Here is a 24,265-nt window from a genome sequence, read left to right on the forward strand (position 1 = left end):
AACTCTTCCAAGACTGAGTTTTTGCTTTAGCTACTGCCTGAGTCATAATCTGTTTGGCCTGTTGGTACTGTATCAACTGCCTCCAAGGTCCCACAGACTAACCAAGCCCGATAGGACTCCTTCAGCCTGATGGTTTCCTTCACCTCTGGTGTCCACCATCTGGTTGGGGGTTACCACCATGACAGGACCCAAACCACCTTGCAGCCACAGCTCAGTGCAGCAGCTTCAGCAATGGAAGTGCTGAACATGGCCTATTCAGACTCAATATCCCTAGTCTCTCTCAGAATGCTGTCAAAGCTCTGCTGGAAGGGAGAGTTGAAGATCTCTCTTCACCCAAATGTCCAGAACCAACAGCCAGAGATCTGATGATACGATTACAAAGTTGATCATCGGCCTGCGGCCTAGGGTGTCCTGATGCTACAGGCACCTATGGACAGCCTTATGTTCGAACATAGTGTTTGGTTTGGACAAACTGTGGTTTGCGCAGAAGTACAGTAACAAAACACCAGATTCAGAACTGGCAGGCCTTTCCTCCCAATTACGCCCCTCCAGGTCTCGCTGTTGTTACCCACATGAGTGTTGAAGTGTCACGGTCTGGCAGGCAGACTGTGGGGATATGGGGAATGAGGACCCAAAACGCAGACTCTGCGATGCAAACAGTGCTCTTTATTTACAGTGAAAAGCTGTAAACACAATAAATCCCCGTTGCTCCCTTGAATCCCGTGTGTGTGCTTCCCTCCGACGTCTGTGCTCGTGCTCGTGCTCCCCGCTGTTGTGTTTCCGCACACCCCGTGCGTGCTGCCTTTCTGGACCACTCTTCCTCCTGCAGGAAAACCATAGAAGCAGCCGTCAACACTAACCCCGGCGGGCATACACGAACAGCACTGACATATGCTGACACACACTAACTTGGTATGATAACTCAATGATCCCGCGCCGGTGGGAGCTCCAACACTCTCCTAAGTAGCTCCCCCGACGAGCCCTGATTACCAACAGGTGTGTGGCAGGAACTTCAGGTGTGGCCAGTCCTCCTGCACGGCCACACCCATCAGGCCTGCATGTGGCTGTTCTCCATCCTCCAGCCACACCCGCAGACACATGTACACACCCACACCATGCCTATACATATAATAAGTGGAACACAGGACAACACAGCATAGCGCAGAAAGACACACATCCCCAAATAACAACAACCACAATACTAATAATAATAATAATAATAATGATAATAATGGTCCATCCTGCTCACGGACCCCAGAGTCCTCCAGAGCCGGGTCCGTGACATGAAGTCTCCCAGTAGACGACAGAGTCGCCGGGTGGAGCACCCCACCCTCAAGCACCCCACCCACGGAATCCAGGAAGGTTGAGTACTCTAAACTGACATTTGGCACATATGCGCAGGCAAGTCATGACCCATTCACCGAGTGGAAAGCGCAGGGAACAAACACTCTCGTCTACTGGGGCAAACCCCAACGTACAGGCAGCAAGCCAAGGGAATACTGGCCAGGCACCGTAGACTAAGACCAGCCACCAGGGGCTCTCAAAGCCAGGCACCCTCTCTGTGCCTGGCTCCAGGGCCCTGGTGAGTACACTCGCCCACATTGGCTCCAATATAAGCTCTGCACTGCCTGTTGTGTGAGACCCATAGGATCACAAATTTTTAAAGAGACCATCAAGACTTCCTGTTTTGGGTTGTTGGTTCCACAGATCGACAAAACCCAATTTGCACAGGCGAAACACATCAGTAAATCTGGCCCTAGATCCTTTGTTCAAGGACAAACAAAGGATATAAATACAATTTATTTGTATTTTAATTGAAACAACAAGACAATATTTCCTTCTTCTCATTATTTCATTGTGCATTGTCTCAGTAGGAAGATCATTTACTCTGCTGCTTAATTTTTTTTTCTTCCTTCTTCAGAGTGCAGACATGTCTGCTGCCAGCAGTCTGCAGTCTGAAGATCAGTTTCTGTGCTCCATCTGTCTGGATGTGTTCACTGATCCTGTCACCACATCATGTGGACACAACTACTGCAAAAGCTGCATCACTCAGAACTGGGATGTTAATGACAGCTGCCAGTGTCCCCTGTGTAAGGAGACTTTCAACAGTAGACCTCAGCTGAGGGTGAACACTTTGCTCTCTGAGATGGTTGCTCAGTTCAGACGTGAAGCTCAGCAGAAAGCCAGCAGCAGCAGCTCAGAGCAACAAGCTGCCAAACCAGCAGAAGTTCCCTGTGACGTCTGCACTGGAACCAGACTGAAGGCCCTGAAGTCCTGCCTGGTGTGTCTGACCTCCTACTGTCAGACTCACCTGGAGCCTCATCTGACAGCTACAAGTCTGAAAAGACATCAGCTGATTGAGCCTGTGGAGAACCTGGAAAGCAGGATGTGTAGGAAGCACGATAAACATCTGGAGCTGTTCTGTAAGACCGACCAGACATGTGTCTGCATGCTCTGCTCTGTTTTAGATCACAAGACTCATGAGTTTGTTCCTCTGAGAGAAGAATATGAAGGAAAGAAGGCAGAGCTGGAGAAGACAGAGGCTGAGATTCAGCAGATGATCCAGAAGAGACGACTGAAGATTCAGGAGATCAAAGAGTCAGTGAAGATGAGTAAAGATGCTGCAGACAGACAGAAAGCAGAAGGTGTTCAGGTCCTCACAGCTCTGATGGAGTCTGTTGAGAGACGCCTGAAGGAGCTCATAAAGGAGATCGAAGACAAACAGGAAACTACAGAGAAACAGGCTGAAGGTCTCATCAAAGATCTGGAACAGGAAATCTCTGAGCTGATGGAGAGAAGCTCTGAGGTGGAGCAGCTCTCACACTCTGAAGACCACCTCCACCTCCTCCAAAGCTTCTCCTCCCTGAAAGCTGCTCCACCCACCAAGGACTGGACAGAGGTCAGAGTCCGTCCACCATCATATGAGGGGACAGTGGGGAGAGCAGTGGCTCAGCTGGAGAAGACACTCTGGGAAGACATGAAGAAGCTGAATCGGGCTGCAGTGTTGAAGGGGGTCCAGCAGTATGAAGTGGATGTGACTCTGGATCCTGATACAGCTCATCATTGGCTCATCCTGTCTGATGATAGAAAACAAGTACACTGCAGTGAGGTGAGGAGAAAGAGGAAACTTCCATACAACCCAAAGAGATTTACTTACTTTGTTAATGTTTTAGGAGAGCAGAGTTTCTCTTCAGGCAGATTTTACTTTGAGGTTCAGGTTAAAGGAAAGACTGACTGGGATTTAGGAGTGGCCACAGAGTCGATCAGCAGGACAAAGAGCATGTCAATGAGCCCCGAGGATGGTTTCTGGACTGTGTGGCTGAGAGATGGAAATAAGTACACAGCTTGTGAAGACACCCAAATTAACCTCTCTCTCCGGTCTGGTCCTGAGAAGGTGGGGGTGTTTGTGGACTATGAGGAGGGTCTGGTCTCCTTCTATGACGTAGATGCTGCAGCTCTGATCTACTCGTTCACTGGCTGCTCCTTCACAGAGAAGCTCTTCCCATATTTCAGTCCTGAGCTTAATGATGATGGTACAAACTCTGCACCACTGATCATCTGTCCTGTCAATCAAACTGAGTAGAGCTAAGAATTTTTACTTTATTAGCAGATTACTTTATATTATAATTATTGTATATTATATAATTATGATATCATTTTCTTTTGAAAGAGAAACATGAAACTGATATTTTAATTAATCAAGGAGAAGGCAAATAAAAAATATAACCAAGTATTTATATAATGAAAAATAATTTTAAAAAAGTAATTTGTGCTCCAATTTTCTCCACTGTTATGGGATCTTAAAGCGTTCACACAAACAGTTTATAGAGAGGAGCAGCCTGCAGGGTGTTTGACTAATAAGACTTACAAGGATAGAATCATTTATAGAGATGAGTTCTCTGCACAGCGTGGTCACAGAATACAGTCAGGACACTGTATACAAAGATAACTTCCTACTTCTTGTACTAAAAGATTAAACAGAGATAGAATATGATCCTGTGGAGCCTTCTCACATACAGGTCAGGCTGACATAGAGGAGATCAGAAACTGTTCCATTACAACACATCAAAGATTTCCAGTAGCACCAGTGTATATAACAACATTGTATATTAGAAAATATAATATAAGAAAATTACAGACAAACATTTAGCTTTAAGTTTAAGGTGTCATGTGGGCAATTATGATATTGTAGTGTAGAAAGGTTTGACTAATGATTTTAAACTTACTGGTTTTTCCAAATGTCATATTGTGTCTAAATATGGTAAGTCAAAGTTTAAAGCAATGTTATGTTTTAGCTTTCATATGACTTTAGTTTTCCAGCTGTTGTCAGTGATCTAAAGTTGCTGTTTCTAAAATTAGGAGGGAGGTCATGTCCATAAACATGATGAAGTACATTTATATTTTATTTTTATTATTTAGCAAAAACTGATTGTAAAACAAAACTAAATGGAATCTAAGTGTGTGACAAATGTGTAAATAAACAATACCTAATGTTAAAATGAGTGAGCAGTGATTTCCCATCTACCGGCTCTGTGGTAGCTGGGATAGGCTCCAGCCACCCTGACAAGGAAAAGTGGAAGAGAATATGGATGGATGGGACAATGATTTCTTTGATGATATGAGTAACAAATACTGAGAAGGAGAAATCTGTTTTATACACCAACAGTGTGAGCAAATTCTCATGGTGTATGTTGGTGAATTACAATTACATATATTTAGTGTCATTATTAGTTATTATTAATCTCTGTCTCTCTTCCACAGCATGTCTTTATCCTGTCTTCCTTCTCTCACCCCAGCCAATCACAGCAGATGGCCCCGCCCCTCCCTGAGCCTGGTTCTGCCGGAGGTTTCTTCCTGTTAAAAGGGAGTTTTTCCTTCCCACTGTTGCCAAAGTGCTTGCTCATAGGGGGTCATATGACTGTTGGGTTTTCCTCTGTATGTATTATTGTAGGGTCTACCTTACAGTATAAAGCACCTTGAGGCGACTGTTGTTGTGATTTGATGCTGTGTAAATAAAACTGAATTGAATTGACCAGGCTGAAAGGCTGAGGTAGACCAGGAAAAGGGGAGAGAGAGAGAGAGAGAGAGAGAGAGAGAGAGAGAGAGAGAGAGAGAGCCTGCAAGAAGGGTCTAGCGCCGCTGAAGGCCAGGATGGTGAATGGACGTCCTACAGAGGAGACTGGAGGCTGATGAGGCTCAGAGAATGAAACATGTTAACAGACTTTGATATCATTAATAGGTATATGCCTACTTACCAACTTTTAACCCTGTGGGGTTGACAGACGCACCAGCATGTCCAAATCACATGACCAATTTAAGATGACATTTCAACAAGTTGCTGTCTCCAGTTCAACTTGTGTTGAAACTGGACTTCAAACTATATGCAAATGTTTTTTCCTGATTTCTATCATCACCTTTACTGCGGGAAGAAACTGTAAAAATTGCGTTTTCTAAGGCCAAAGCTATCTAGCACTCTTTGCTTGTGGCCAAAAACCACCTTTCCTATTGGTGCAAAAATGTCAAACAATCAAAAAATGATATGGCAACATGTGGCAACTGGTTGTATAGGAAGAGGGAGAAGTTTTAGGAGTGAGGGTGGCGAGAGAGAGAGAGATTTTGACTGTGCCACTGTTTCTAAGGTCCTATGTCATGAAATTGAATGATCTGGTTAATTTAAAATAATGCAAATAATGATTAAACCTAAAACTAAGTCAATCCCAAACTGTGTACAAGGGTTTTTCACAGTGCAGGAGAGTAAGTATGATTTGAGAGATTTTTGTAATTTTACAGTTTAAAAGAAAAATGAAATTAAGATGCATTTCTGTTGTTGGGGTTAAACTGTGGATTGATGATAATATACACATTAAAGTGTGCAATTCAGTTTTGGTCTCCAAAAAGTAAGAAAAAGAATGATAAGAATATAGGCCAGACAAATGTAAGCAGCCTGAGCTTGTTCAGTCATTATTTGAAACACAGGTATGGATCTTATACAAATTGTATTGCATCATTTGTGTAATTTACTCTGCTTACAGAAACCTGGTGACAGCAGGATGACTATGTTAGTTTAAACTCACTCAAGTGTTACTGCTGAATATTCCACGCTTGGCTTTGACAGTCTGACATTTTTTCCCCCAAAATTTTTCAAACACCGGTGTGCAATGAATCTTGGGATAGGTTCAGCCACAAAGGATACACCTGACCCATCCTTTAGATCTGGGGAAAAGGAGGACACCTTTGTGTGTCATATGTGGAGTAGCCTTCAATTCTTCAATGTGAGGTCCTCAAATTGGGCCTACAAAAGAATGTGGCCCCTGAATCTGGCCCGTATCCTCATTTGAATCTGTCTGAAACAAGTACTTTCTAGTCATGTGAGGAAGAAAAGATCTGACTGTCATATTACCTTTTGTCTCCAGTCCCCGGCTTCCCTTATTATACTCTCCTATTTCAGAGACCCGTGCTCTAGTTCCACACACCATGCGCATTCCCCTTGTGTCTAGTTTCCACCTGTGTGTATTGTAAATAAAGTCTCGTCAAACTTGAGTCCTGCTGTCTGTATCTGTGCCGAGCTCCACGTTACGTACTGGCCTGTGGGCCTGCTGTGACATCTCCCTGCGATACAATGATACTTTTTCATTATTGTTTCTGACTACTCAGACAGGAATAGTTAGGGTCATATATATTTAGACAGTGACACAAGTTTTGTTTTTTTACCTGTTTACTGAAACATATTCCAATTATAGTTATATCATGGACATGAACATAATGTGTAGACTGTCAGCTTTCATTTGAGGGTATCCACATTCAAACGGGATGAAGGGTTTGGGAGTTTCAGCTCCCTAAAATGTGCCAACCTCTTTTTAAAGGGACCAAAAGTAACTGGACAACTAACTCAAAGCTACTTGATGTGCAGGTGTGGGCAATTTCTTTGTTATGTCATTATCAGTTAAGCAGATTGAAAGGCCTGGAGTTGATTTGAGTTTTGGTGCTTGCATTTGAAAGATTTTGCTTTGAACAGACAACATGAGCTCTCCGTGCAGGTGAAACAAGCCATCCTTAAGCTGTGAAAACAGAAAAAAAAACTATCCAAGAACTTCCTACAATATTCAGAGTGGCAAAATCTTTGGCACATCCTGAGAAAGAAAGAAGGCACTGGTGAACTCAGCACCTGAACATCCACAGAAGACAACAGTGGTGGATGATCGCAAAATCATTCCATGGTGAAGCCAACCAAGTGAACAACACTCTCCAGGAGGTGTACCGATATCCAAATCTACCATAGAGAGAAGACTGCATGAAAGTAAATACAGACAGTTCACTGCAAGGTGCAGGACACTCATAAACCTCAAGAATAGAAAGGCTAGATAGGACTTTGCTAAAAAAAAAAAAAACAAACACCTAAGAGAAGCCAGCACAGGAAAAACACTCGTGTTTCCTGATGATGTGACACAGGACTGAAGCAGCTGAGTGAATTCTGAGCTGTTCAGACACAGACTGTCTGCTCACATCCAGCTAAACTAGAATATTCTTAAATGGCCAAGTCAGTCACCTGATCTTAACCCAACTGGGCATTTCACTTGTTGAAGACTAAACATAGGACAGAAAGGCCCAAAAGCAAACAGCAGCTGAAAGCTGGTGCAGTAAAGGCTGGGAGAGCGTCAAAAGTAGGAAAGCCAGCATCTGGTGGTGTCCGTGACTTCAAGACTTAAGGTCTTTGCCAGCAAAGGGTTTTGAATAAAGTAATAGAAATTATCAATTTATTTTCAGTTATTTAATTTTTCCAAATACGTTTGAGCCTGAAATGAAGGCATTGTGTTAAAAAATACTTTCGTTTCTCATATTTTTATGCGGTCATTTTGTCCAACCCACTGAATTAAAGCTGAAAGTCTGCACTTCACCTGCATCAGAGTTGTTTCACTTCAAATTCATTGTGGTAACGTACAGAAACAACATTAGAAAATTTGTCTCTATCCAAATATTTATGGACCAAACTGTAAGTCTGTCAGCTCACTGAAATAAATACAAACACCTTCAGATCCTGAAGGATGGATCAAACAAACAGGTGGAGCTAACAGAGGGGCAGGAACAGCTGGATGACTTCTCCTGTGAATGGACGAAGAATAAACTGTCAGATGTCCACAACCATCGTTTTGTGAATGTCCAATCCTCCCACCACCTGCAGGAGACAACAGGAAGTGATGTCACACACTGTTTTTTCTTGTTTTTAACTGAATCGACTCTGTAAACAGAGGAGGCCCTGAGAGCTCCGTGAACTAACAGAAAGATTTTAAAGGTAATTCTGTGTTGAGCTGGGAGCCAATGAGGTGACTTCAGTACTGTGGGCGTCAAACAGACCTGTGAGGGTTCTGAATGAGCTGAAGAGGTCCAGCTGGTGATGTAGAGCAGCGGTCCCCAACCCCGGGCCACGGACCGGTGCCGGACCGCGAGAGCTGAGGCTCGGGTGTGAAGTTTATGGTTTTCAGGGTTTTTATTGTGAACTTGGTTTCCCTGGGTCTCTTCCCGTGTTGTAGCTGTGTGTCTTATTTTGAAAGCAATGTTTACGCGTTACCATAGTGACCAGAGAGCATTAAGGGGCAGAGAGGAGGATGTTACTCTCAGTGTTGTTGGTGCATTTCAGGAAGACGCTGCTAATAAAGTTACACAATTACACAGTGAACTCATGTTTATTATTATATTTATAAAATACCACCGTTTTTGTCTCGGTTGAATCATTTTAATTTGTTGTATTTATCTGCAACACCTTTTGCAAATAAATTTTTAAGGTTGGAGACCGCTGAGTTAGATAATCCTGCAAGTACAACTTCACAATGTTCTTCCCTAAGCGACCTTCTTCGGTCTTTACTGTTGGAGCTTCTCAGAGTCTGTTTCTAACTTTTGATGCATGTTTTGAGCCGTTCTGGTCTCATGCACGCACACATGTGTTAGCACCATAACTCTGTCCTGGACCCAGTTTGCACTTCAACATCATTTTTGACCTTTCATACAATAAATATAGAAGTAATGCCCATATCTGCAGCCTTCCTCCCTGCACATGAACTGAGATCAGCTGATTGAAGCCCAAATGTTTCATGTTTTTTTCTTTCTATTTGCTCCTCATTCAGGTAGCTGAAGAACCTTTATAGCACAAGCAAAGATGTAACTGTAACTGTAATGTGATTACTGAGTTTAGTATAACACTTTACTGCATTACTAGGAAACGTAACATGGTTGTAGCACAGATTACGGCGCGTTGCTTTGGTGCAGACTCCGGTTTGAGTCCAGGTGGTGAAATGAGGAACTGAGTCATGAAAACTCACCGCACAGAACTCCTCGAAGGAGATTCTGCCATCTCCGTCTTTGTCGGCGCCGATGATAGTTTTGTCGACAATCTGCTGCAGCTGTGTGTCTTTCAGGTTGCTTCCCACCATCGTCTTTAGGACCTGGAAGAGTTCTCCATTGGAGATGTAACCGTCTTTGTCCATGTCGTAGATCCTAAAGGCAACTGAGGCCAAAGAAAATCACAGAGGAAACGTGAAGGTAAGTTTCAGTTCGATTCCATATTATTTATGTAGCACACAATCAAAACAACAACATTCGCCTCAAGGTGTTTAAACATCGAGCATAGTTTATGAACCATGATGGTTAAAGCTGAAGTGCTTACAACGCAGCCTCTGCTCCTTGTTTCCTTTCACGCTGAACTGAAAGACTCCTTCAATGAACTCTGTGGAAAAGGAAAATCATCAGGTGTTGTTGTTTAAGGCTGAAGAACAAGAAGATCAAAAGGTCTGAGATACGATCATCTCCACGCAGAGACAAAAAGCTCCGAGAACAAACCGAACCCCTCGGTGCCTGCTGGGTAATCCTGCACACATTGTGTTAATCGATTAATTATATTACTCAGCGGATCAGAGATGATATAAATGTCAAACCTGGACTGAGTAACTGAATCATGAGGATATTATTGACTGTAAAAAGGTGTCAAACTGTATCTGTGTGATAGTAATGAGGCTGTAACAGCTGAGCTGGTCAGCAGGTGTTCGTCTTCTGTAAAAACACTTTCACACCCCTGAAGTCGACTTCCCCGTTTTCGTCGGTGTCGAATATGTCGATGACTCGCTGCACGAGAGGGTTCTGCTGGAGCTCTGGCAGGGACATGAACTCCTCCACGCTCAGGGATCCGGAGTCATCCAGGTCGAGTTTCTTAAATCTCCTTCCCAGCCTCTTAATCTGATTAGCGTCTGAAATGAAACACAGAGAGAGAGAAGGTGGTTTCAAGAGGAGATCACATGACCAGAGGCTGTCTGTCAGCTCTACCAGCAGAGGACACACCGCAGTTTAAACACCTGTCGTCCACCTGTGCCTCACTTCCTGCCTCTTCATCCTGTCGGACTTACCGGCTTCCTGCTTGGTGCTGCCCATGGCTGCTGGCTGGACTTCACGGCTGTAATGGTTGTGCTGCGGGAGCTCCCGGTGCCTCGCTCTAAGCCCTAACACCGGGTCATGTGACACATCTTTCAACGCTAATCACTCTGCTGATGACCACGAACTGAGCGTGCTCAGAAGGAACAGGGCAGCCCGGCACTCCACGTCAGGACAGGATCTCACACACAAGAGCAAAAGAAACTAGAACATTTTAAATAATCACATCTGATTAAATACAGAAACTTTAACATGTGAAAATTAGAAAAGAAAAAAAGACTTCATTGATTTGATCTCTTTTCTTTGGTCTCTGACTCTGAACGCCTCCACGATGGGACAGAACGGGCGTTGTTGTGCGTCTGCTGTGGTGAAACTGCAGCGGCCTGAAGGTGGACCACACGATGAACCAGAGATTTCACCACACACTCTTTAAAGCAAAGAAAAAAAGCAAACGTCCTTCACCGATGTTTAGTTCTAACTATTAAAAATATGTCCAAAGTGTGATGATGACCTGTTTTTGAATTACTTGAACTGTACAGCTGATACTGTGAAAGTGTTTGACTTGTATATCCACTGATGAACGTATGAAAAGTCTCATATTACCTACATGTTGATGCAAGGCTCCTCTTTAAATGAACCTTTATTTAAAACTACATTGAACACGTGTGAATTCAGCTCACAGCAGAAACAAGCTTGATGTTTGATGCTCTACGTTACAGTCAGGACAAAACACACTTAACAAACAACATCAGGAGAAGTTTTGTTGTTTGTTTAAATCCTGAAGACTCTGCATCACAGAACTGAGCTGAATTATTTTGATTGGTGGGCTAGCTGAAGATGACGTGCTGCTTGGGGGCCCAAGCCAGTGGGGGGTCCAGAGGGATAACATTCAGGCCTCAGCTGACCTGCGTCCAGTGTTTGTTCTGATCCCATCATCGCCATAAATTAACTCCATGAATTCACGAATCAGAAGGAGGAAACAAACTCTGACAAAGATTAAATGTTGGTTTAATAACAGCTCTGATCAGACTGCATTTGTTGGACATAGAAAAACCTGTTTACAGTACAAAGTTTCTGACCTCGAGGACAGAAAAATAAAATACTCTTTAAATCCAGATCGGCTGAGACCCTCATTAGTGTGTGATGGTTAACCATACAACACACCTCACTCGTCCAGCCTGAGCGTGTTCTAATCCCACCTTTGCTCCTTGTTGATAAATATAAACCATAAAATCATAAAAAAGGGGGAGGAGGAAAGAAACCCCGTGAAAAGCTGCAGTCAAGTCCAGTTTGTCTCTAAACGAAGCTTCACAGGAACGTCACACTGAGTCCATCACGTTCATTTTCTGAGCCTCACAGCAGATTCTGTCCACTGGTGGGAACAGAGGTGAGTACAGACGATCGTGTTCGCACTGTTTTTAAGTCCAAACCAAACGTGAGTCCTCCTCTGTCTGTGGCAGGAAATAAAACTGTGATCTTATCTATTTTTCAACAGGATATAATAAATGTTGATTTAACTACAGCTCTGATCAAACTGCATTTGCTAGAAAAAGAAGTTTACAGTTAAAACTTTTCTATCTCCGGGCATGACGCACCTGCAGCCCACGTAGCAGGCAGGTCTGACCCAGATCTGGTGTCAAGTCGGCACTGCTGGCTGACTCCTGCCATGGTAAGTGGTAAGTCATCCAGATATGGGCCAGGACTGGCATAGTTTGGTTTATTTGGTTTACATAGAAAACAGGTCTGGCCCGGATCCGGCATCAAGCTGGCACTTCTGACTGACTGGTGTCATGGCAGGGTGTATGTCAGCCAGATGTGGGCCAGGGTTAGGGTTAGGCTCTTCCAGTCAGCATGTCAAGAGTGTGAATGTGTGCGAATGTAGTTAGGAAGCACTCAGTTTAAAGAAAGTGTGTGATTGGGTGAATGTGGCATGTTGTATAGAGCACTTTGAGTAATCCGGGAGACTAGAAAAACCCTGTATAAGAATCAGTCCATTCACTGTCTGAACAGAGTTTCGTCATCTTCCTTATCACTGTTATGTTCCGGCACATGTTGTTATTACTTGGTTTGATTAACGTGCACATTAGGCTGACATCTGGGGCCAGAGCTGAAACTGCTCGGATCTGGCACATTGTGTGGGCCAGATCCGGACCATATGAATGAAACTACACATGCAAGAACAGCAAAGGGGTCACGTAAGAGGAGGTGGCACCTCTGGGTTCTTTAACAACATCAAACAACTCAGTGTTCCAACATCTTCCAGATGTTGGAACACTGAGTTGTTTGATGTTGTTAAAGAAGTAGTATGTAGTACGTGAATCCACTTGGCATAATAACCACAATGCATTTGTGATGTTTATTGGCTTAATGGTGGCCTCTCTCAGAGGCAGTGGTAAAACATTGTCAGATTATGAGAGACAAGCCTGGGATGGATTATAGATCACAGTTAGTTAAAGTTTAACAGTATAGCTTGTTATTATATATAGCTCTGGTTGTATCACAGCGCTGTGCCTCCTTTTCCCACTAGGTGGCAGGTTCCCTAACATGTGGCTGTTTTTATAGGCAAGGAGTGTTCCTCGTGTAATCTGTTTGTGTTTAGGTTTCACTGGTTGGGACATGTTGTTTTATTCACAGTAGTTTTTGAGTTGTTTCTATGTCTGCTAGCTCTCGGATGTTAGATTTCTCCCCTAACACAAATTCGCAGACGCTGAGTGAGGTCTGTGGTGTGTTTTTGATTCTGAAATGATTTGGTGGAGCACTTTGGGACTTTGTTTTTATGTTATTTTTTTCTTCACCTGGGAGTTCTTATTGTTTGTGTGTGCCATTGTCGGTAGGAGGAGAGGATCAGTGATGGTCACCCAAATACCCACATATGGCAAGAGCAGAGTTTTGCTGTTGCCTGAATCAAATACACAGAAACCAAGGATATGTTGTCTGGCAGTGACACCAATAGCAGGAACCCCCAACATCCTTCTCACACTGAGGAATTAGAGGAACCGTAATTGTGTTAACAGACCTCTCTGCACTGAATCATATCTGTTATTAATCTCTGTCTCTCTTCCACAGCATGTCTTTATCCTGTCTTCCTTCTCTCACCCCAACCAATCACAGCAGATGGCCCCGCCCCTCCCTGAGCCTGGTTCTGCCGGAGGTTTCTTCCTGTTAAAAGGGAGTTTTTCCTTCCCACTGTCACCAAAGTGCTTGCTGATAGGGGGTCATATGATTGTTGGGTTTTTCTCTGTATGTATTATTGTAGGGTCTACTTTACAATATAAAGAACCTTGAGGCGACTGAAGTTAGGGAACTTGTGAGTTTTAAAGGGTACGATCATGAAACTGTTCCTGTAATAGAACAATCTGAGGACGTAATGAGTAAGCACATGAAGTTGTCAGGATGGGCATCTGTCACATCTGTCAAAACTACTACATTATGACTACAACCCTAACACTTGTTCCTTACTTTTAAAATGTGAAATGTAAACAAAGTTTTAAATAAGATGAATTTCCTTTCTTTCTCCCTTAGAGTGCAGACATGTCTGCTGCCAGCAATCTGCAGTCTGAAGATCAGTTTCTGTGCTCCATCTGTCTGGATGTGTTCACTGATCCGGTCACCACATCATGTGGACACAACTTCTGCAAAAACTGCATCACTCAGCGCTGGGACATGAGTCAGAGCTGCCAGTGTCCCAAGTGTAACAAGGTGTTCAAGACAAGGCCTGAACTTCATGTTAACACTTTGCTCTCTGAGATGGTTGCTCAGTTCAGACGTGAAGCTCAGCAGAAAGCCAGCAGCAGCAGCTCAGAGCAACAAGCTGCCAAACCAGCAGAAGTTCCCTGTGACGTCTGCACTGGAACCAGACTGAAGGCCCTGAAGTCCTGCCTGGTGTGTCTGACCTCCTACTGTCAGACTCACCTGGAGCCTCATCTGACAGCTACAAGTCTGAAAAGACATCAGCTGATTGAGCCTGTGGAGAACCTGGAAAGCAGGATGTGTAGGAAGCACGATAAACATCTGGAGCTGTTCTGTAAGACCGACCAGACATGTGTCTGCATGCTCTGCTCTGTTTTAGATCACAAGACTCATGAAGTTGTTCCTCTGAGAGAAGAATATGAAGGAAAGAAGGCAGAGCTGGAGAAGACAGAGGCTGAGATTCAGCAGATGATCCAGAAGAGACGACTGAAGATTCAGGAGATCAAAGAGTCGGTGAAGATGAGTAAAGATGCTGCAGACAGACAGAAAGCAGAAGGTGTTCAGGTCCTCACGGCTCTGATGGAGTCTGTTGAGAGACGCCTGAAGGAGCTCATAAAGGAGATCGAAGACAAACAGGAAACTACAGAGAAACAGGCTGAAGGTCTCATCAAAGATCTGGAACAGGAAATCTCTGAGCTGATGGAGAGAAGCTCTGAGGTGGAGCAGCTCTCACACTCTGAAGACCACCTCCACCTCCTCCAAAGCTTCTCCTCCCTGAAAGCTGCTCTATGCACCAAGGACTGGACAGAGGTCAGAGTCCGTCCACCATCATATGAGGGGACAGTGGGGAGAGCTGTGGAGACACTCAGGAAAGACATGAAGAAGAAGCTGTTTAAGACTGAACTGAAGAGGGTCCAGCAGTATGCAGTGGACGTGACTCTGGATCCTGATACAGCAAATCCTTATCTCATCCTGTCTGATGATGGAAAACAAGTGAATCATGGTGATGTGAAGAAGAAACTTCCAGACAACCCAGAGAGATTTTCTTACTGTGTTTGTGTTTTAGGAGAGCAGAGTTTCTCTTCAGGCAGATTTTACTTTGAGGTTCAGGTTAAAGGAAAGACTGACTGGGACTTAGGAGTGGCCACAGAGTCGATCAACAGGAAGGGAAAAATCAGACTGATTCCTCAAAATGGTTTCTGGACAGTATGGCTTAGAAATGGAAATGAGTACAGTGCTTGTGCCGCCCCTCCAGTCCGTCTCTGTCTCCGGTCTGGTCCTGAGAAGGTGGGGGTGTTTGTGGACTATGAGGAGGGTCTGGTCTCCTTCTATGACGTAGATGCTGCAGCTCTGATCTACTCGTTCACTGGCTGCTCCTTCACTCAGAAGCTCTTCCCGTACTTCAGTCCTGGGCTTTATCAAGGTGTGAAAAACTCTGCACGACTGATCATCTGTCCTGTCAATCAAATTGAGTAACAACGTAGTTGAATTGATGAGATGATTTATTTTCATTAAAGGGAATAAATAATCAGGTCCTGTTTGCATGCTTTTATTTTGTAAGCATTCTCATTACTAACAGTGTTTTTAACTGATGTCCTCCCTTAGAATGGGCACCACATTGATGTAATACACTGAATTCAAAAAGCTAAATGAAGAATTGTATCGTTTCATAACATGTAACAATTCTCCAGAATAGTAACAAAAAGTAGCTGATGTCATAGTATGTCACTGTCTTCATGGCTGCAGAAAATGATGTGTGTTAATTTTTTTAGTGTAACTCATATTATGTGAAAATGTCTTATTTTGGGGTATTTTGTGTCTTTACCCACATAGCAAAATTGGTATGGCCCGGATCTGGCCCACACAATGTGCTTACACATGGCCCAGACATGGCAAAGAATGACGGCCCTTTGGTGGCCCAGATCTGGTTTGCGAGATGTGGCCCACACATGGGCCAGCACAAGGCCAGTTGCAGACACACTGCTGGCCCTGTGCTGGCCCAGAACAGTTTCAGCTCTGGCCCCAGATGTCAGCCTAATGTGTACCTTGATCAAGCCATGTAATAACAACATGTGCCGGAACATAACAGTGATAACGAAGATGACGAAACTCTGTTCAGACAGTGAATGGACTGATTCTTATATAGCGCTTTTCTAGTCTCCCAGATTACTCAAAGTGCTCTATATAACGTGACATATTCCCAATCACACACTTTCTCTAAACTGAGTGCTTCGTAACTACATTCATACACATTCACACTCTTGACATGCAGCCTGGAGGATCACACAGAGATCAAACCACTAACCTTCCAATCAGTAAGTGACCTGCTCTACCTCCTGAGCTACAGCCACCCAGTGGTAAACATGAGTAAACTCTCACTAGGTTTTGGATAAAGTGTACTTTCACAAACCTGTCAAACCTGCATTTGAAATGTTGGCTACCATAGCAGTACAGTATTGCAACATGGCATTTCAGTCTTCTAACTAAAATAGGAAAATAGGAACATAAATAATGCCATCATTGCCAGACCTGGTCCACATCTGGTTGACATACACCCTGCCATGACACCAGTCAGTCAGAAGTGCCAGCTTGATGCCGGATCCAGGGACAACCTGTTTTCTATGAGCCTGGGCCACATACACCAAACCACAATCATGCCAGATGTGGCATGCCATCGCATAAACAGTGCCATCTACACCATGCCAGAAGTCAGCCAGCAGTGCCGGCTTGATACCAGATCCGGGCCAGACCTGTCTGCTATGTGGGTATAAGCAGTTTTAGTATTTTAATGAAAACTGACAATATAGATTCAGTGAAATCTGAAAATATGTGAGTGTAACAAACACGAACTGTTAAACAATGAATGGTTATGTTGAAATGTTGTAACATGGAGCGAACAATGATTTGATAATAGAATAAAACCTGGTTCACAGGATGACACACTGCTCCATTTCTAATCTCTGTCTCTCTTCCACAGCATGTCTTTATCCTGTCTTCCTTCTCTCACCCCAACCAATCACAGCAGATGGCCCCGCCCCTCCCTGAGCCTGGTTCTGTCGGAGGTTTCTTCCTGTTAAAAGGGAGTTTTTCCTTCCCACTGTCGCCAAAGTGCTTGCTCATAGGGGGTCATATGATTGTTGGGTTTTTCTCTGTATGTATTATTGTAGGGTCGACCTTACAATATAAAGCACCTTGAGGCGACTGTTGTTGTGATTTGGCGCTGTGTAAATAAAATTAACTTGGGGTTGGCTCTCTCTCCAGTAGAGTACCACTTCCTGTTACAACACACTGTGGTGTTTTTGTGTAAATTATCTGTGTATCCAATTTAATTATAAACTTATAGATAACTTCTTCATGTGCTTTATCCAAAGCACAATCTCTGTTGAATCACCCACTAATTATATTCACAGTATTCACTCACTGTGTCTTCAGGAATTTGCTAGTTTAGCATAGCTGAGCTCATAGCCAGCTCGCTAGCAGCATGGCCTCTTCACCTCACCCTCCTGCACTTTTCTTCTCATTGTGTCAGATGTTTAGTTACTCCTCGGGCATGATGTTTGCCCAGGTGACTTTACCCTGCAAGGTACTCTCCCACCTTGTCCACGCTCCCCGCCGCTGAGTCCTACAGCCCTGCTTACTCGCTCCTCCTCCTCACCTGCTTCGACCTCTTCCTGGAGTAGCTGGTGTCTCTCCTTTCCCTGTGCCCTGCTGACCTGGGCCTTTGGGAAATACCACAACCTTGCTCTCCCTGTTACTAAGACCCCCACCAGTGTCTTCTGCCTGAGGCGCGGCTCTTCCACCTCAACTGCCTTCTCGGCCTTCCACTTTCTTCCTGTCCTTACCTCGATGCCTGCTAATGCCACCTTGCAGTCTTTAGAATCTCTGTACTTTAGGGCTTCTCTTGTGCGTGCCACCTTGAACTCTTCTGTGAGACCACTGAAGGGTAACTGCAAGATGTTGCTTGCCCCATACAAGGCAGTGCTTGTGAGGCTACGGGGAAGACCCAGCCACTTGTGAAGAAGTAAGAAAGCAGCTGATCTTCCTTTCAAGGGATTCCACAGTAGTTACTGGGACTGTGTGGACAAGCAAAGGCCACAGAATGTGGAGCAGGATGGAATGCTGGTAGATCCAGGCTTTAAATCTTCCAGGCAGACCGCACTTATCCACCTTAGTCAGCAACGCTCCCAGCTCCTCATTTGCTCATCAAAGTTCTTTCACTCACTCTGTCTTCTGGCTGGGGGCCACTTAATCCACTGCTGTGAAACTGCACTGCTTGGATTGGAAGAATCTGGTGCGTGGTGGGACTGGGCTCTGTGGTGTGCTTCCTGGCCAGGCTCCTCCTGCGTCTCACCAGGTTCAGGACCTGTGCGTTGCATCTCACTCTCCCATTCCAAACATTTCATTCTGGCCTGATGGACCTTTAGGCTGCGCTGCTTCTTGCACAGCTTTCCACAGACGCATGTCTTACTCATAGTCCTGTCCATTGCATTGGTCGTTAATCTTCGGGGGTGTAACTTTGCCAAAACAATGTCAGACTGTAGTTTTCTCTGGTCCCCTCCCCAATCAGACCGAGTGACATGTTTAGCCACATGTTCTCCTTAAATTTCTGTCTGTCTGAGTGGTGTCCAAAAAACAATGTGGGCTTCATAGATAACTGGGTAACTTTCAAGAGGAAACCTGGTCTTGTTAGGAGAGACGGCATCCATCCCACTTTGGATGGAGCAGCTCTCATTTCTAGAAATATGGACAAATTTATTAAACCCCCCAAAACCCCCCACAAATTTAAGAAATAGCACTAATATATACAAATCCTTCAATTATAAATATAAATATTTATAGTTAGGGCTGGACCAGGTGACCCTGAATCATCCCTTAGTTATGCTGCAATAGACGTAGGCTGCCGGGGATTCCCATGATGCACTGGGTGTTTCTTCTTCACTTACTATGTGTTAACAGACCTCTCTGCATTGAATCATATCTGTTATTAATCTCTGTCTCTCTTCCACAGCATGTCTTTATCCTGTCTTCCTTCTCTCACCCCAACCAATCACAGCAGATGGCCCCGCCCCTCCCTGAGCCTGGTTCTGCTGGAGGTTTCTTCCTGTTAAAAGGGAGTTTTTCCTTCCCACTGTCGCCAAAGTGCTTGCTCATAGGGGGTCATATGATTGTTGGGTTTTTCTCTGTATGGATTATTGTAGGGTCTACCTCACAATATAAAGCGCGTTGAGGCGACTGTTGTTGTGATTTGGCGCTATATAAATAAAACTGAATTGAATTGAGATGCTCTTAAACTTTCAGCTCACTGTGAATGCAGCACCAGGGTTCACAGATCAGACGCCATATTTGATACTTTTAGCTTTACTTTACAATAAATTCTGATTTTAGCTGTTTTCTGTGAAGAGCAGGAACTGATTGTAATTTTACAGTCTTCATTAATCCTGATGTGGTTCCTGTCTGTGTCCAGCAGAGGGCTGCAACAGTTTCAAGGAGAGTTTGAAGTGTGCACAGAGCTCAACTTCCTCAGCAATAAAAACATGAATGACAGAAAGAGAGAAGCTTTGCAGAGGAAAGGCTCGGGTTTGAGAAAACTGAAGGTGCACACACATTTTAAACTCCTGTTCCTGATGTGTGTATCTCTAATCATGTGTGAATGAAACAAGCCTAACACTGCAGGAGGAGGCGGAGCCACAAAGAGGAGAGTCAGCATCATTTTCCAGAAATGAAAGTTAAAGTTAGTGAGAGTAACAGCACAGCTGCAGTCACAGATCTGTGCATTTGTGAAGAAAATCAGACTGAATTCATCTGCTCTTTCTAAACAACTGACTCAAAAACTGGTGAGTACAGCTGATGACATTTAATGTTTAACATACAACATTAACGCAAAACTTTTCTTTTTATTCATATTTTATTATATGTGTGTGTGGGTGCACAAGTATGATATAAGTGTATATATCTGTAAATTTGCATATCTTTTGACATGTTCCTGGGTTTATTAAAAAAATACATGTAACAAATTGTAATGAAGGTGAACTTCTGATGAACAGGGCATAAACAGTAAGAAAAATGCAGACTATTAGTTACTAAATAGTGGAAAGGAGGTGGGATTAAATAAGCTCATGCTTCTTCCTACTCATTTTTGAACATGTAAGTTAGTTATAATTATTATTGCTTTGTTTTCCTTTTTTTGTTTGTCTCTTTTTGACCATTTTAACATGTTCAAAATAAAGATTCAGCACGATACAATTTCACACTGGCATGTCAGAATAATTCAAGTGGAGGCTTAAATTAAATTAAACTAGAATAATGTGATCAGCAGTAACATCAATTACATTTAAAGTGCATAATCAACAACACTGAATTAATTTCTTTCTAAAAATGTGTTTTTGACACTTTCACTTTAGTTTTCAGAGACGTCTGCTGCCTCAGTCTGACATGTGACAGTTTCAAATCAAAGAGAATAAGTTCAACGTCTCCGGAAAGATTAAACTCATGTTGTGCCCAGTGCAGGTTACTATAATCAGGTCTGAACCTGCAGGAGGAAACAAACAGAGCCGTTTGAGGTGGGGCAGAGCTGAAAGACAGAGCAGCTTCAGAGTCACATTATTACATTCTGCACCTGTGGTGTCCTAGTTGTGTTTCCTATTGTTGCTGCTCAGACTTTGTTGCATTCCCAATGTAAACCACCAAATATGTTTAATTAGAGTTGAACTTTTAATGCTCCGACTTCTGTTCTCAGAGCGCAGACATGTCAACTGCCAGCAATCTGCGAGCTGAAGATCAGTTTCTGTGCGCCATCTGTCTGGAGGTGTTCGCCGATCCAGTCACCACACCATGTGGCCACAACTTCTGCAAAAGATGCATCACTCAGCACTGGGATGTTAATATGCCCTGCCGGTGTCCCATGTGTAAGGAGACGTTCAACACGAGACCTCAGTTGAAGGTCAACACTTTGCTTTCTGACGTGGTTTCTCAGTTCAAACGAGAAGCTCAGAAGAAAGCCAGCAGCAGCAGCTCAGAGCAACAAGCTGCCAAACCGCAACTTCCCTGCAACGTCTTCACTGGAGCCAGACCAAAGGCCCCGAAGTCCTGCCGTGAGACACGCCTGGACCATCGTCAACATCTGTACAGAGAGTTGGAAAGAGAGTGTGAGCTAGCGAGAGAGTTAGAGGAAGAGCGACGGCAAGATCTGTTGCTTGAGCTAGAAAGAGAGAGTGAGCTAGCGAGAGAGAGACAGCAAGATCTATGGAGCGAGGTAGAAAGAGAGTGTGAGCTAGCGAGAGAGTTAGAGGAAGAGCGACAACAGGATCTGTTGGTTGAGCTAGAAAGAGAGTGTGAGCTAGCGAGAGAGTTAGAGGAAGAGCGACAACAGGATCTGTTGGTTGAGCTAGAAAGAGAGAGTGAGCTAGCGAGAGAGAGACAGCAAGATCTATGGAGCGAGGTAGAAAGAGAGTGTGAGCTAGCGAGAGAGTTAGAGGAAGAGCGACAACAGGATCTGTTGGTTGAGCTAGAAAGAGAGTGTGAGCTAGCGAGAGAGTTAGAGGAAGAGCGACAACAGGATCTGTTGGTTGAGCTAGAAAGAGAGAGTGAGCTAGCGAGAGAGAGACAGCAAGATCTATGGAGCGAGGTAGAACGAGAGTGTGAGCTAGCGAGAGAGTTAGAGGAAGAGCGACAACAGGATCTGTTGGTTGAGCTAGAAAGAGAGAGTGAGCTAGCGAGAGAGTTAGAGGAAGAGCGACGGCAAGATCTGTTGGTTGAGCTAGAAAGAGAGAGTGAGCTAGCGAGAGAGAGACAGCAAGATCTATGGAGCGAGGTAGAGATGTAGAGAGACAGAGCAAATATATAGATAGAGTTGATTTAGATTTTCCAAAACCCTTTTATCAATAAAAATAGACAACTAAAGATTTCAGAACAGAAGTAATAATCCAAACAAAAAAAATGTTTCTTTTTCAAGTGAATATTAAACCAACCACAATGTCTGCTTTTATCGAACATGTAAAGCCAAGGATGAAAGTCTGTAGAGTAAATAATCTCACCAAAAGTCAGAACTGCTTCTCCTGGAGCCCAAACACAGTCTGTGATCTCCTGAAATCCAGGAAAGAGTGGAACACAGTTTCCCCTTTACAACATACTGGACAATTTCATCATGGCTGGGATTTAAAACAGAGACAAAAGCATTTACAGCTACTGCACCATGTAAAACGCTCCATTGTAGATTTCCAGCCTCATTGGGTCTCCATGTATTTCATCTGAAACCATTCCCAGATGGTCTCTCCATGCACTCTAAGAAATGAAATGTTATATTTACCTGGTGTTGGCTTTCACTGCAGTATAGTATCACTTCCTGTTCCTGATGCATTGCACAGTGGTGTTTTGTGTATGCCATTTAATTAAAAACTTTGTTGTTACACAGTGCAATCGTCAATTCCTTGATCCAATACAGACTCTCTGCTGAATCACCCACTAATTGTGTTCAAAGTATTCATGCATCGACTTGTAACAGCAGTCTGGCGAGGAAGGAGTGGCTAGTAGGTCCAGCGAGCGTGCGGTGTGGGGATTAGCCGAATAACCCGAAGCCAGTCGGTTAAATCCAATAACAGACCTTTATTTGCTGTCAGCAACATTACACCATACAAGCCAGGTCTCCACGGCTCTACTCTGTCCGTACATACATGTGCGGGGATCGGTAGTCGCCGGCGCCAGGCCGTTACAACAGTAAGGTGTTTCTTGGAGAATGGAACATGAGCAGCATGGAATGGCTGCCGCTAACAACACCACACCCACTAGGAGACTCCCACAGCTATTACAATAGTAGGGAACCCCCCCCCAACCCCCTAGTGGTGTTATAACCCAAAAGGGTTGTTACATCACCCCCCCCCCCCCCCCCCCCCCCCCCCCCGGCAATTAGAAGGCTGTCCTCAGCCGGACCCAGGTAACCCTCCTCCCGCTACCCCCTTTCACTATACATAGCTACTTTAGGTAGTAAGCAGGCTGTGGAGGAATTGTTATACACCCTTACCTTACAGCATTGATACAGTCAATACAATCAATAAACAAAATTAGTGCTTGAAGCAAACAATGCAGAACATGCAGTGTTACTGGCTAGTCATCCTCTGGAGATGGTCCTAGACAAGGGAAAAACAGTCAGAAATACAACACATCCCGTCGCTTGAGCTAGTACGATAGAAAATCAAACCAAAAGCCTCTCACGGGCCACGTTGACGAGGGCACCGTGGAACAGAACAAGTAATCACCCCTTATGAACAGAATAATTACAGCATGTACATGTATGAAACCAACCCTCAGTCAACATTGAGTCTGTCCGTATGATAACGGTTAGTCCACCCGATACCCGTCCAACCAGCGGTCATTAAGGGGCACCAGCGGGGTTTGTTGGGAAGATGGCCGCTCTCCCGGCACTCCCCTAGCTCCATGATCCAAACACTCCAGCAGGCTCTTTTGTAGCTCCCGCAAATCTTGTAAGCAAACTCGTAGATTCTCGACCTCTCCTCGCAAGTTTTCCACTTCAAGGTTGAGGTCAAGAGGTGTAGCGCGAGGGATGATGTACTCTGTCAGGCCAGGCACCTCGGCATCCGGGTCGCAGCCATCTTCCTAACTCCCCGTGTCTGCGTGGGACGCCATTTTAAGTGTGGAAACAACTCTCTCCCACAAAAGTTATGGCGAAGTGAAAAGAGCGTTCACACACAGTACCTAAGCGTTAATATCAGTCAGACAGAGAGCGTCCGTGCACACTCTGATGCTTCAATGTTTCACACAAAACAACACGTCCCTCTGAATGAACACTGAGTCAAAGTCACTGCAGCTTTAGCATTAGCTTTAGCGCCGCCGATGTCGTAACGGTCCAATAGCACTGAGTTGGCGGTCCGTCGGACCGTACAGTTACTCACAGAGTACTCTCCTTCGGCAGGCGAGCGTGTCAAGCGATGGGTCGGTGCTCTTCCGTGCCTGCGAATATCATTGAAATCGCGGGGAGTCAGCTCCTTCACGGCGTCCTATCGGCCCGGCCAAACGAAGAGAAAAAAAACACGCCACCTCAGCCGAAGTGTCGATCGTAGAAAAATACGGAAAAATATCCGAGCCCACCGTCAGTCGGTCCGGATGACGATGAAGATCCAGAGAACAATGTTCGGGCGCCACTTTG

The 24,265-nt window shown here is 44.4% G+C and overlaps 4 protein-coding genes across 5 annotated transcripts; 3 read left to right on the forward strand and 1 right to left on the reverse strand.

Moving 5' to 3' along the window:
• The first annotated feature begins 914 nt into the window (after nucleotides 1–914).
• On the forward strand, nucleotides 915–7,394 carry LOC134629604 (E3 ubiquitin-protein ligase TRIM21-like). The gene has a single exon (XM_063477093.1). It carries the CDS (start codon nucleotides 1,931–1,933, stop codon nucleotides 3,581–3,583), a length of 1,653 nt encoding a protein of 550 aa, XP_063333163.1. The 5' UTR covers nucleotides 915–1,930; the 3' UTR covers nucleotides 3,584–7,394.
• On the reverse strand, nucleotides 6,698–10,611 carry ppp3r1b (protein phosphatase 3 (formerly 2B), regulatory s1ubunit B, alpha isoform, b). Of its 2 annotated transcripts, none has more exons than XM_063477122.1 (5): nucleotides 10,341–10,611; nucleotides 10,062–10,235; nucleotides 9,659–9,718; nucleotides 9,315–9,499; nucleotides 6,698–8,173 (listed from the first exon to the last, which is right to left on the reverse strand). In XM_063477122.1, the coding sequence occupies exons 1-5, from the start codon at nucleotides 10,414–10,416 to the stop codon at nucleotides 8,126–8,128; spliced, it is 543 nt and encodes a 180-aa protein (XP_063333192.1). In that variant the 5' UTR covers nucleotides 10,417–10,611; the 3' UTR covers nucleotides 6,698–8,125. The 2 variants fall into 2 exon arrangements, with proteins under 2 accessions (XP_063333192.1, XP_063333194.1); XM_063477124.1 differs by having other exon boundaries at nucleotides 10,392–10,596.
• A 1,169-nt stretch (nucleotides 10,612–11,780) lies between these two features.
• LOC134629605 (E3 ubiquitin-protein ligase TRIM21-like) lies at nucleotides 11,781–15,582 on the forward strand. The gene is made up of 2 exons (XM_063477094.1): nucleotides 11,781–11,803; nucleotides 13,939–15,582. The coding sequence occupies exon 2, from the start codon at nucleotides 13,948–13,950 to the stop codon at nucleotides 15,580–15,582; it is 1,635 nt and encodes a 544-aa protein (XP_063333164.1). The 5' UTR covers nucleotides 11,781–11,803; nucleotides 13,939–13,947.
• Nucleotides 15,583–19,855: 4,273 nt separating this feature from the next.
• LOC134629616 (trichohyalin-like) lies at nucleotides 19,856–22,012 on the forward strand. The gene is made up of 2 exons (XM_063477111.1): nucleotides 19,856–19,940; nucleotides 20,843–22,012. The coding sequence occupies exon 2, from the start codon at nucleotides 20,852–20,854 to the stop codon at nucleotides 21,926–21,928; it is 1,077 nt and encodes a 358-aa protein (XP_063333181.1). The 5' UTR covers nucleotides 19,856–19,940; nucleotides 20,843–20,851; the 3' UTR covers nucleotides 21,929–22,012.
• Nucleotides 22,013–24,265: the final 2,253 nt, after the last annotated feature.

This window comes from Pelmatolapia mariae, linkage group LG6 (genome assembly GCF_036321145.2).
Source record: "Pelmatolapia mariae isolate MD_Pm_ZW linkage group LG6, Pm_UMD_F_2, whole genome shotgun sequence".
In the NCBI taxonomy this organism is placed as follows: Eukaryota; Metazoa; Chordata; class Actinopteri; order Cichliformes; family Cichlidae; genus Pelmatolapia; species Pelmatolapia mariae.

What these genes read in the sequence shown, in the direction of transcription:
- LOC134629604 (XM_063477093.1), top strand. Translation starts at nt 1,931, where the DNA reads ATGTCTGCTGCCAGCAGTCTGCAGTCTGAAGATCAGTTTCTGTGCTCC.
- ppp3r1b (XM_063477122.1), bottom strand. Translation starts at nt 10,416, where the DNA reads ATGGGCAGCACCAAGCAGGAAGCCGGTAAGTCCGACAGGATGAAGAGG. An exon ending in CGGGGAAGTCGACTTCAGGG is followed by an intron (nt 9,719 to 10,061) that starts GTGTGAAAGTGT and finishes CCTTTTCCACAG; the next exon opens with AGTTCATTGAAGGAGTCTTT. An exon ending in CAAGGAGCAGAGGCTGCGTT is followed by an intron (nt 9,500 to 9,658) that starts GTAAGCACTTCA and finishes CTTTGGCCTCAG; the next exon opens with TTGCCTTTAGGATCTACGAC.
- LOC134629605 (XM_063477094.1), top strand. Translation starts at nt 13,948, where the DNA reads ATGTCTGCTGCCAGCAATCTGCAGTCTGAAGATCAGTTTCTGTGCTCC.
- LOC134629616 (XM_063477111.1), top strand. Translation starts at nt 20,852, where the DNA reads ATGTCAACTGCCAGCAATCTGCGAGCTGAAGATCAGTTTCTGTGCGCC.